Source organism: Humulus lupulus, chromosome 1 (genome assembly GCF_963169125.1).
Source record: "Humulus lupulus chromosome 1, drHumLupu1.1, whole genome shotgun sequence".
Classification (NCBI taxonomy): domain Eukaryota; kingdom Viridiplantae; phylum Streptophyta; class Magnoliopsida; order Rosales; family Cannabaceae; genus Humulus; species Humulus lupulus.
This window is the reverse complement of record NC_084793.1, coordinates 274,949,349-274,961,989: the sequence shown is the minus strand read 5'-3', so window position 1 is coordinate 274,961,989 and position 12,641 is coordinate 274,949,349. Positions and strand designations below refer to the sequence as shown.

The following is a 12,641-nucleotide window of genomic DNA, read 5'->3' as shown; positions in this document are numbered from 1 at the left end:
GAGCTTGTGTTGCAGGGCTCGGCCCAATATGATTGTGTTGCAGAGCTCGGCCCCTATATGGTTGTGTTGCGGGGCATGGCCCTTTCACTGAATTTATGTGTGTTATGATACTTGTTTAGTATATTATGTGTATGCATTAATGATGGAACGGCGAAGGCCGGGAATGGCGAAGGCTGGGAACGGCGAAGGCCGAGAACGACAAGGGGCCGGGAGCAGCATTTAGCACGCGGAGTGCAAGTTGCCAGGGTAAGACCCCGAGGGATACCTGGGATATCCTTACGGTTTAGACCGCGAACCTAGTGCCTGGTAAAGCGCCTGGGACAGCATGGCTGTACATGTATGACCTAGTGTTGGCTTGATTTTATATTAAGTGTTTGATATACGTTTATTATCTGCTTGTGAGGGTTTTCTTGCTGGGCTTTGGCTCACGGGTGCTCTATGGTGCAGGTAAAGGCAAAGGGAGAGTCGATCAACCTTGAGTTTGTCGAGCGGGACGAGCGGCGCGTACATGTCCGGTTTGTCTGGCTGTCACGGCCAGGGGTATTTTGGGAGATGTTTGTACAAACCTGAATTTTTTCGTTTAGTCGACTCTAACTAAATTTTGAGTTGTAAATATTTCTAAACAATGTTTTTGGGATCCCAAATTTTATATATCCTATAATTTTCAATGAAAGGTTTATTTTCAAGTTTGTGACTCTGATTATGATTTAATTACACTTTTGTCTTAAAACCTCGATTAGCGAGTTAATTGCACATTTAAACTCACTTAGTAACGACTCTAAGGCAGTAGGGCGTTACATGACCGATTAGCCAAGTTTGCACCAGACATGGTTAGCATTGAAACTAGCAGAGTGAATCGCTTCCTGGACGGTTTGCAACCAGAATTGGCCAGGGATGTGGATATGGGACGTACAGGGCCTTTTTCTTATGCTCAGGCTGTGAAGAAAGCTTTAAGAGATGAACACAGAGAAGAAAAGATAACAAAAGCCAAGGCTGCTACTAGCATGCCTCGTAGAGACACCCCATTCAATAAAGAACAAAACCATTTTCCCAATGACAACAAAAGAGGGGCCCAAAATTTTCAATTTAGACAATGACATAATAAGAAATTTAAAGGAGGTCAGCAAAATAGGCAATCTGGATTCCAACAACAACCACGATTTCAAACTTGTGGAAAGAATCATTTCGGGGAGTGCAGGCTTCTAAATAAGATTTGCTTCAAATGTGGCAATGGGGATCATTTTATCAAAGATTGTCCATTGATGAAGAACCAATAAAAGAAGGATGAACCTCAAAAGGCAAATGCTAGGATGTTTACGATTACTCAGGCTGATGCTGATGCCAACAACTCTGTGGTGTCAGATGATATTTTTGTATCTGGTATTCTCACTCATGCATTAATAGATTCAAGTGTCACGCATTCATTTGCATCCTTGACATATGTAAAAAGGTTGGGTAGATCGTGTCAGAAATTATCTGAAGTTTTTAGTACAATGTTACCATCTAGAGAGATTTTGTATTCTACACATTGGTTAAGGGGGGTTCCTATTTGCATTGATGGTAGGGAATTATATGTTGATCTAATAATGTTAGAGATGCACGATTATGAGGTGATTTTGGGTATGGATTGGCTTTCAAAGTATAATGTCACTATTGATTGTAGAAAGAAAACAGTGATATTTAAGCCTTCGAAGGAAGTTGAGTTTATGTTTATTGGCACGACATCAAAAAGTTGCATTCCTTTAATTTTTGTTATGAAGGCCAGGCGACTATTGGAAAGTGGATGTATGAGTTATCTCGCTAGTGTGGTTGACTCTTATAAGGAACAAAATTTAAAACCAGAAGATGTATTAGTAGTTAGAGATTTCTTAGAAGTGTTTCCAGAAGATTTACCAAGATTGCCTTCAGACAGAGAAATTGAATTTGTGATCGAGCTACTTCCTGGTACAGCCCCCGTGTCCAAGGCACCTTATAGAATGGCACTAGCAGAACTAAAGGAATTAAAGATACAGTTGCAAGAACTCCTGGATAAAAAGTTTATCAAGCCTAGTTTTTCACCATGGGGAGCTCCGGTGCTATTTGTGAAGAAAAAGGATGGGACATGTGAATGTGTATTGATTATAGAGAACTGAACAAGTTGACAGTCAAGAATATTTATCCACTTCCTAGAATTGATGATCTTTTTGATCAATTACAAGGAGGATGGGTGTTTTCAAAGATTGATTTGAGATCTAGGTATCACCAATTAAAGATTAGAGAAGAGGGTGTACCAAAAACTGCATTTTGAACTCGGTATGGCCATTATGAGTTCCTTGTCATGCCATTTGGATTAACTAATGCTCCAGCTGCATTCATGGACTTAATGAAAATGGTGTTTAAGGACTACCTTGATAAGTTCGTAATAGTGTTTATTGATGATATTTTGGTGTATTCTCGATCCAAAGAAGAACATGAGGAACATTTGAGGTTGACATTGGAGAAATTAAAAGAAAAACAACTCTATGTCAAATTTAAGAAATGTGAATAGGCTATAAAAGGTGGCATTTTTGGGCCATATAGTCTCAAAAGATGGTATTTCGGTGGATCCATCAAAGATTGAAGCTGTTAGTAAATGGAATAGACCAACAAATGTTTCAGAAGTAAGGAGTTTTCTAGGATTAGTAGGCTATTACCGAAGATTTGTTGAAGGATTTTCCAAGATAGCAATTCTATTGACACAACTGACGAGGAAGAATCATAAGTTTGAATGGACTGAAGATTGTGAGAAAAAATTTCAAGAGTTGAAGCAAAGATTGGTTTTTGCTCCAATACTTACTATTCCATCTGGATCAGGAGGACTTGTGGTTTATAGTGATGATTCAAAACAAGGATTATGGTGTGTGTTGATGTAGAATGGCAAAGTCATAGCTTATGCTTCTAGACAATTGAAGGACTGTGAACAGAAGTATCCAACACATGAACTGGAGTTGGCAGCAGTTGTTTTTGCACTAAAGATTTGTAGACATTATTTGTATGGTGAGAAGTGCGAAATATATATCGATCATAAAAGTCTCAAGCATTTCTTCACTAAAAAAGAATTAAATATGAGACAAAGGAGATGGTTGGAGCTAGTGAAAGATTATGATTGTCAAAAACTTATCATTCGGGAAAAGCAAATGTAGTTGCAGATGTACTGAGTAGAAAGTCTCGTAGTAATGTGTCAATTTTTAGGAAATTGACAAGACCACTTCAGGAGGACATGCGTAGAGCAGAGATTGAGGTAATCACAGGAAGATTATCAGTAATGACTATTCAATCTACCTTGTTAGAAAGAATCAAACAAGGTCAATGTGAGGATCCTTACTTGGTGGAACAAAAATGTGAATTGGAAAGTGGGAAGGTCAATGATTTTAGTGTTATGTAATGGGAAGCTAAAGTTCAAGGAAAGAATTTGTGTCCCTAATGATGAGGAGTTGAAGAGAGAAATCCTTACAAAAGCTCACAATACTTTTGTTATCCCAAAATTTGAAAATGATGATGTGGCAATAGAAATGACAAGTGGCATGGAATAGTTGGGTGATCTGGCTTAGCAGCAGCCCAGTGCATCAGTGAAGAGTTTTGACTGCTTGAGAGGTGTCATGTCCAAGCCAAGTGCACCCGAGGAGAGTACTTGGGCTAGGGTGTGCCCGGTCGGACTTTGGTCCGAGGAGCACTCCAAAGGCATGGTCGGACTTTGGTCCGAGGAGAGCCCAAGGGTGTGGTCGGATCTTGGTCCGAGGAGAGCCCAAGAGTGTGGTCGAACCTTGGTCCGAGGAGAGCCCAAGGTGTGGTCGGATCTTGGTCCGAGGAGTAGCCCAAGGATGTGGTCGGATCTTGGTCCGAGGAGAGCCCAAGAGTGTGGTCGGACCTTGGTCCGAGGAGAGCCCAAGGTGTGGTCGAACCTTGGTCCGAGGAGAGTCCAAGGTGTGGTCGGACTTTGGTCCGAGGAGTAGTCCAAGATGTGGTCGGACTTTGGTCCGAGGAGAGGCCAAGGTGTGGTCCTTATGCATATGTCCAGCAAGTGCATGGTTGTCCAAATAGAGAAATGGCATGCATATGTCCGACCAGCACTTGTATGTATCCAACATGCATGTGTTCAATCAGAAGACGATATTCATCAACCAAATAGACCAGACTGCGTCAAATTCCCAGAAACGGCTTCAATGAGAATTGGTCTGGTCATACGCGAGAATCTCTCATTCTTCTCTCAAATTGGGGATTCTATTGTATTTTGAATATTTCTTGTAATTTAAATATAATACGAATAATAAAATATCCCGATCCTATGGGGATATCAGTTTCTGATCCCAAGCCTATAAATAGAGGGTTGATGGGATCAGAAAAAGACTTTTGGCAATTTGAATTTTTGGTCTGAGTTTTCTAGAGAGAGAAAGTGCGTTTTCTTGAGAGAGAACTCTTTTGTATTCTAAGAATTTACACTGAAGAAACTCAGTTGACACTGGTTCATCTGATCTTGAGTGTAGATAAATTAATCAAATCTCTAAGTAGATTAGGCTATTACCAACTGATTGGGGCTGAACCACTATAAAAATTGCGTGTGTTCTTTATTTTCTTTATTAAACTGTCTGTGTCGTTTGAATTCTCTTGAATGTTTGTCGTTTTTGACGTTCTCACGTCGTTGGCTAAAAACACAGTCAACAACTTTGTATTCAGTACATCCGGGGACGACAAAGATGTATAATGACTTGAAAAGACACTACTGGTGGCCCAACATAAAAAAGGATGTGGTCGAGTTTGTAGCCAAGTGTTTAACCTGTCAACAAATGAAAGCTGAACATCAGAACCTGCTGGTTTGCTACAACCAATACAGATACCGTAGTGGAAATGGGAAGAGATTACTATGGATTTTGTAGTTGGATTGCCAAAGACTTCTAAACAACATGATGTTATTTGGGTTATAGTAGACCAATATACCAAATCAGCACACTTTCTTCCGGTACGCGTGACTTATACTATGGATCAGTGGGTTGAATTATATATTCAGGAGATTGTTAGATTACATGGAGTGTCTCGGGATGCTTGATTTGCTTCAATGTTTTGGGAAATTTTGCAAAGAGCATTGGGCACAAGATTGAAGTTTACTACGGCATATCACCCCTAATCTGATAGACAATCTGAAAGGACCATTCAAACTCCTGAAGATATGCTTCGAGCTTGTGTCTTAGATTTTCAAGGATCATGGGAGAAGGATTTGTGTCTGATAAAGTTTTCTTATATCAATTTTTTTATTAATTTTTAATTCAATAATGTTTTATTTTAGATTATTATATTCACTAATTTATAAAACTAGGGACATTTTGGTCATATTAAAAAAAGTTGGACCAAAATCTGGTCCAGTGTATTCTTTTGTTCCATTTTGCAAAATGCAAGGTCCAAATTATCATTTAACAAAAGACAGGATCTGATCGGTAACTTTTGCAAAACATAAGATCCAAAATGATATTTAACCTAAGAAAAATCATAAATATGAAAAAATCTCTTAAAATATATATATATATATATGATTAATTATTACATGTAATGATCTCAAGATAAAATATTGGTGAAAATTACCTCTTTTTTTAAATGATTTTACACTCCGACCTACTTTTGATAATTTTTTGCAAAATAACATTAATCTAAAATTTGACTAGTTGTCTAAATTTTTCAACAAGCTATCTAAAATTTTCGACCGCCTGTTTGAATTTTTCGACCACCTGTCTAAATTTTCGAATAGCCGTCTAAATTATAAGAGCTCATTTACAAAAAATTATTAAAACTAGGTTAGAGTACAAAATGACTTTAAAAAATAGATCATTTTGCCAAAGTACCCTAAAAAAAATATTTATTTAAAAGAAATAAAAAATAATTTTTATATAAGAATTTTATGAATTTTTTTTTCACCTGATTGAATTATTGAGAATCATATTTTCTTAAAGAACTTTGAGATTATCTTTTGTGTGCCAAAATTAAAAACAAAAATTTAACAGAAGAGGACTTGTAAATGCCAAAATTTAATCTTCGACAAAATACTAAAATTTTGAAATTGAAAACCTAAGTATATATATTGGAAATTTTTAATAATAATAATAATAGGAGAAGCCAGAGCTTCGAGGGAAGATGGATACTTTCCACCAACTTTTCCACCGAAACATAAGAGATTATATATGATATGAACTAATACAAGACGACCGACTCGAGTGTTCACCTACATTTTTTACTGATGAATCAACTTACAATAACCATGTTACACATATCACGAAAACCACTTCACTTTTTCTCCCCCACCTCTTCTTTTTCGGGTGCTGAAACCACATTTGATTACATATAATAATTATAATAAGATCTTTTATTGTTGCCCCCATGAACAAACTAGTGCTGGCTCTACAAACCAAGCACAGTGAAAGCAGTTTCTTCTTTCGCCAGCTTTAAAAATTTGGACCAGCAGCAAGGATCTCTTCAGTAAGCTTGTTGTCCTTGCCAATCTTGTAGGTTGTGAATGTCTCAAAGTTCTTCTTGAAAAGTCCTCCCAGCTTCAGCAAAGTCTCCTTGTAAGCTTTCTTGTCTGCCCACTGAAAAAAAAAATGTTTACAATTCAGTCATAAATTTAAGGCCCCTTAAAACTTATATAACATAAGAAGGTCAAAGAAAAGAAAAGTCAACTAACAGTGTTCACAGGGTCCAGGATTTCTGAAGGGACTCCTTCCACTTCAGTGGGGATTTCAAGTCCAAACACTTCAGTTTTCTTGTAGTTTGCCTCCAAGAGGCTACCAGAGTGAATGGCATCGATGATTTTCCTTGTGTAAGGAAGCCTAATTCGCTTACCAGAACCATATCTGCAGGGTTAAGAGTTGAGACAGAGGAAAAAATGTTAGTTCAGCTTAATTAAAACCATTTGCTATGAAAGGAATGTGTCACAAGAATATGATCTTTGTCTATACCTTCCGCCTGACCAGCCAGTGTTGACGAGCCATCCGGTAGCGCCATGTTTCAGCATCTTCTCGGCCAGCATGGCTGCATACTTGGTAGGATGCATCATTATGAAAGCAGCGCCAAAGCAAGCCGAGAATGTTGCTTGAGGCTCCTTCACTCCCTCTTCAGTCCCAGCCACCTGAGTTTGTCATGAGCAGAGAGTTTAGCCAATTGATTGTTGTTTTTCTCAACATTTAAAAAGGAAAGAACTTTGAAAGTAATGTAAAGTTTAGTGACCGCTACTCACCAGAGCTGTGTAGCCACTTATGAAGTGGTACATGGTCTGTGCCAGGCTCAGCTTGCACACTGGTGGGAGCACACCAAATGCATCACAGGCCAAAAGAATGACGTTCTTTGGGTGTGGACCAACACAAGGTATCTTTGCATTGGGAATGTATTCGATCGGATAGGCTGCACGAGTGTTCTCTGCAACAGCAAGAAGAACCGTAATAAAAAACAATATTAATAGAGTTAATTGACTATTGATTATAGTAACAAACTAAAAATATATTTGATCTCATCTGTACGGAGAGCTATTGACTTAACGTATCTAATATTAGGTTGCTTAAATCGTCGAGTAAAGTCAGCCGTGTTTAGCAATCAGATAAGGTCAACAGGATTTTGATAAAGTCATAATTGCCACCATTCTTTGCTTCAAGTCGTATTTAAAATGTGCATCTTAAGCTCATTTCATTTTAAAATGGTATTATGATCTAAATTTTAATAATGCAAATCCGAGTCATTACTTATCATGAACTTTGTCAAATTCCATTTGAGAAAAAATTAATCTCAAATAGACTATAGAAAATAAAAGAGTTCAAAATTACCTGTGACAGATTTATCAGTATAATCCACTTCCCGGGTATGCTCATCAAAAACCACATTCTCCACCACTGAAGAAACAAAGTACAAACGTCAAATTCATATCATTCACCCAAATCAATTAAAAAGTAAAAAAGTTGAATAATTTTACCAGTTCCGAACTTGATGGCATTCCAAATATCAGGCTCCTTTTCCCTCGAAAGATCGATGCACTTAGCATAACAACCACCTTCGATATTCGACACACCAGTATCACTCCAACAGTGCTCATCATCTCCAATCAAGTACCTATTGTGATCAGTAGACAGAGTTGTCTTCCCAGTACCTAAAACCGGAGGATTACTCATCACTAACAATGAAACAAAACACCAAAGCAAAGCACGCAAACCATCCCACTCTAATACAACAATCATCATAGCATATAATCATATTGTAATATCCAAGATAGGAGGCACGTATCAGATACGGGATGGCGGGGCTTAAACGCCAAAGGGGGGATGGGATGATGATGAGCCACAAAATTGTTGTGACCATCGGCGAATGATGCCGATGATACTATACCTGAGAGTCCAAAGAAGAGGGCCACGTCTCCACTTTTCCCCATATTGCAGCCAGAATGTAGGGAGAGGATTTGACGCTTAGGCATGAGATAATGCATAACACTGAAGAGACCTTTCTTCATTTCCCCGGCGTACTGAGTGCCGAGGATGACCATTTCTCTCCTAGCAAGATTAAGGTCTACGCTAGTAGAGGATGTCATGTAGTGCGTGTAACGATTACACGGGAACTGCCCAGCATTGTATATAGTGAAGTCCGGAGTACCAAAACTCTCCAGCTCTTCAGGACTGGGTCGGATGCACCTGCAACCCACCCAGTTATCGATTGTACACTAAGCTAAACTTTCTTTTTTTTTTGGCCTCTTGGACTTTATTAACAGCTAATCACACATGGATAACTTCATCACAAGGGATTATAATGCTTAAAAACATTGTTAATCTATATATAACGTTCAGGAGACTTATCTGGGGGGGCTTATAGAGCTGTTGTGAGTGTGTGATTTTCTTTTAAAGTTTATCTTTTACTTACATGTTGTGCATGAAAAGTGAATGGTAAGCTCTGGCTGATACGATTCTGACTTTGATTCTGTTCTCTGGATCCCAGTTCAAGTATTGGTCATTCACAAACACCTGAAATTTAGACCACTATTTAGCAAATGAATGAATAAATAAACATGGTCAAACGTAGAGCCTTAATTCATTTTTGGAAGCATATATTTAAATCAATTGAGAAAATACAAGTACAGCAATAGTAAATATTGACAATGTGAAGGTTAAGAAAGTAAATTGGAGATAAATATAGTCAAATTTTGCAAAAAGCAGAATTCTGAAAAAACCAGAAGCCTTTTTTCAGTATTGTACAACCCCAAAACATATTATTAAGTGATTGACAAAAAAAGGGTTAATTTGTTGGAAGTTTCAAAATTATAAAAATTAAGATGTTGTTTAAGTTAAACGTGAAGGGTTGCTTAGCTTTGAAAAGCATCTAATCCTCCAATTTACTCCAAATTAGGATTGAAGTAAGAAAGAAAGAAGCCAGCCAAGGTGTAATTTGTTGGCTCACTTTTGGACAAAGTAAAGCTACCATCTTTTATATTTTTGTTCTCTAAGTAGAGTACGATATATGCTATGTCCCTCCCCATAATATTAGCGTAGACAAGCAAAGTTTGTACTGTAAAATGTGGAAAACGACACAAGTACACGAACAACTAAGGAGAACCGCTTAAACGTGGATAAGTGGAATCATTCAAAAACAGCAAGATTGCTTCTCCCAAAGAATAGAGTGACTCTTGGCCCCCGCAGAAGAGGACAAAAAAGATACCAATTGCCCCCATCACCTTCATAAAAATGCAAGATATATTGATGTTGTAACACTTCACTAGATGTACCCACAAATAGTTGTGTGACCTAAAATAGTACTGCAATAGAGCCATGTACTTATGTGGCTTAACAAACACCCTTGGACAAAAACGTATCATACCATGAAAATTGATTATTAATTAAAAATAAAAAAGTATGACCTTATCCAAGGAATTCAAGTAGTCGACAGCTCTTTCCCTGTTCACCATAAATGTGTGCTCGTCCATTTCAATGTTAGGTGAACCCCTGAAACAAGTAAATCAAACCCAAAATTATAGTTTTTAAAATGAATAATAATGATATATTTAAATGAAAATGTAGGGTAAAGAACTGAAAGAGAATAAATTATAAAAAAAGAAAAAAAGAACTTACTTTCCCCACCAAAGCTCATCCTCAGTGGTGTCATCCTTAACAACGCGTTTATCTCTTGGTGAGCGACCGGTCTTGGCTCCCGAGAGAGTGGCCAAGGCACCATTAGACGTAATAAATGACCCTTTTTCATATTTTATTGCCTGCTCATATAGCTCTGACCACATACAAACTCAATATTGTTACACTCTAGTCCCTACTCAACTCCCAAACAAAACAAAAACATATACATATAAAACTATTTTACATATAAACCCTCACCATATAGTAACTCTCTTTACTACGTATGTATGCATACATGTTAATTAATAGGCAAAACTACTTTTACGTACTCTCTCATAAAACACGTGATTGACCACTTTCTTTATCCCATGGACAATCTATGAGATCTTGCCGGTCATGATAATCATCTTAACTCTTAAGAGAATACAAAAAGAAGATACACTTTTTCAAGAAATCAATACAAGTTGGGGTTTTTTTTTTTTCGTTTAAAATAGTAAACCCAATAGATTAGATACTACATGACTGGACTTTTCGAGCAGAAGATTTATTAAGGTTTTTTAGATGTAAGATTATATATCATATACTTCATACAGATTAATAAAAAAATATTTTTAAGATGATAAGATAAATAAATAAAGATATGGTTTTGATAATTACCAGCGGGAGAGAGGTTGTAGAGGACATGTGTGAATTTCAAGGAACTGTCGCTAACGCTGATGGTGGGAGTGAAAAAGTGATGTTGTGACACGTGTGACACCTTCGGAGTCTCAGACTTCCTTGCCGGATCTCCTCTCACCACATTTGGTCCGGTTTCTCTAGCCGACGACGCCAAAGATGCACTGTTACAATATCACAAATATATATAATCAAATCACTAAAGCTAGATCATGACAAGTGACAACCATATTCACAAAACTTTTCTCTCAGGAAAAAGAAAAAAAAAACATCACTGCTCCCTTATCACGAAAAATTTTCCAGGAAAAATCATCGAAGAAAAATTAAGAGGAAGACGTGGCAAACAAGTGACCAACTGGTGGGCCCTACTTTGAGTGCAGAGATAAAATATGATCCTGTAAATCAGAAAATCCCTATTTTCCATCGGATTCTCGGAACATAGCCAAAGCACTGTCGTTTAGCGTATGGCACACACTCCAAAACATAAACTATATCTGGTGGGTCCCACGTTCTTTTTTTAATTTTTTTTTTTTTTTAAATCTCTCTCTTCCTTTCTTGCGTCATACAATACTGGAGTTTCAATTCAACTCATTACCGGGTCCCACTCCTTGGTCTTTGGCATAGTCTAATCGGGTGCAATATTTTTCGGGGTTTTCTTTCTGTCCATTTTAAGTACCGTCTTATTTCATCATTTATTTTTATATTTATTAATAATAATATATAACCTGATGGACTGAAGCTGCTGCTTCTGGCGCTCTTCATCGGAGATGAGCGGTGGAGCGAACGCGCCCTGAGCACCCTTAATGGGAGTGGTAGGGGCAGACCTCTTTTTCTGGAGCGAGTGGAGCTCGTCGATCGTTTGGGCTTTCACCGTTGGTGCACTGTCGTCATGGCATATTCCGTTATCTTTCTTCTGCGTCTGAATTTTCAGCCCGTTACGTGCTGTCCCGTTGCCGAAGCTGAACTCGCCGTTAGCGTTACCGTTAGAGGCCATATCTGTAACCAAAATAAAAATAAAACAATAACAAAATTAAGCTATATTTTTACTTGATACGATCAGAATAAGAACACCATGCAAAACATGATCAGTAAAACTAACTTGGGATTATATCAAAAGTGAAAGGAGAAACCTTAGTTTGGTAGCTGGGAAATGGGAAATGAAAATGGAGAGAAAGAAAGTGATAGGAAAAACTAAAGAGAAATGAGATAGGAATAAAGAGAGTATTGAGAAACCATCAAAATGACAGTAATAGATTTCTCTCGAGGTAGAAGAAAATGAGTGAGGATGATGGAGCTACGAAACGAGCGGAGAGACCCCTTATAAAGGGTTCAGGCTTACCTAGTTGGGTGTCTTAACTTGGGTTTAACTAGGGTTGGCTATAACCCTGGTTAAATCCTATCCCTGGTCAAGACCCGGGTGAGAGAAATTCCAAAACCCATTAAACGAGATGCGGTAGCCTGATAAAGACTAAGAATCCACTGGTCCTCACCTCCACCATAGCTGGCTGCCCCTGCTCTTATTCAATACCTGATTTGTCGTGTATTAATAACTTTTCAATGTTTATTTATAAATAAATGATTTAGACAATTCTATGGTAAGGGGCGCTGTCTCTTACCATTTGCATGAACTATAATTTAATTCTTTTGATATGACTATATATATATATTATATATATAGAGGTAATTTCTTTGGTACAACGTGTATCAGTGCTTTTTTTTTTTTCAATCTTCGTGAATAATTTTTATATTATAGTTATTTAAAATAATTTAAATTTTTAAAAAAATATAAATAATTTAGAGTACTAAAAATAATGTTCAAATTTTTTTTTTTCACTCGTATAAAAAAAATAATCACACGTGCAACAA

The 12,641-nt window shown here is 37.5% G+C and overlaps 2 protein-coding genes across 3 annotated transcripts; one reads left to right on the top strand and one right to left on the bottom strand.

Annotated features, from left to right (window-relative positions):
• The first annotated feature begins 1,310 nt into the window (after positions 1-1,310).
• On the top strand, positions 1,311-3,403 carry LOC133777449 (uncharacterized). Its single transcript, XM_062217046.1, has 2 exons — positions 1,311-1,944; positions 3,162-3,403. Exons 1-2 carry the CDS (start codon positions 1,311-1,313, stop codon positions 3,401-3,403), a joined length of 876 nt encoding a protein of 291 aa, XP_062073030.1.
• A 2,628-nt stretch (positions 3,404-6,031) lies between these two features.
• Positions 6,032-12,075, bottom strand: LOC133806893 (phosphoenolpyruvate carboxykinase (ATP) 1-like). 2 transcript variants are annotated; one of them, XM_062244993.1, is made up of 13 exons: positions 11,906-12,075; positions 11,501-11,771; positions 10,758-10,939; positions 10,101-10,254; positions 9,890-9,974; positions 8,899-8,999; positions 8,374-8,672; positions 7,964-8,137; positions 7,818-7,883; positions 7,238-7,416; positions 6,960-7,129; positions 6,686-6,854; positions 6,032-6,590 (listed from the first exon to the last, which is right to left on the bottom strand). In XM_062244993.1, exons 2-13 carry the CDS (start codon positions 11,767-11,769, stop codon positions 6,447-6,449), a joined length of 1,992 nt encoding a protein of 663 aa, XP_062100977.1. In that variant the 5' UTR covers positions 11,770-11,771; positions 11,906-12,075; the 3' UTR covers positions 6,032-6,446. The 2 variants fall into 2 exon arrangements, with proteins under 2 accessions (XP_062100977.1, XP_062100978.1); XM_062244994.1 differs by having other exon boundaries at positions 11,875-12,066.
• Positions 12,076-12,641: the final 566 nt, after the last annotated feature.

Coding starts and splice junctions, on each gene's coding strand:
- LOC133777449 (XM_062217046.1), top strand. CDS start 1,311: ATGTTTACGATTACTCAGGCTGATGCTGATGCCAACAACTCTGTGGTG. Junction 1,945..3,161: donor TGTGATCGAGCTACTTCCTG/GTACAGCCCCCG, acceptor AAGCAAATGTAG/TTGCAGATGTACTGAGTAGA.
- LOC133806893 (XM_062244993.1), bottom strand. CDS start 11,769: ATGGCCTCTAACGGTAACGCTAACGGCGAGTTCAGCTTCGGCAACGGG. Junction 10,255..10,757: donor CTACAACCTCTCTCCCGCTG/GTAATTATCAAA, acceptor GTATGTGGTCAG/AGCTATATGAGCAGGCAATA. Junction 9,000..9,889: donor ACTTGAATTCCTTGGATAAG/GTCATACTTTTT, acceptor TCTAAATTTCAG/GTGTTTGTGAATGACCAATA.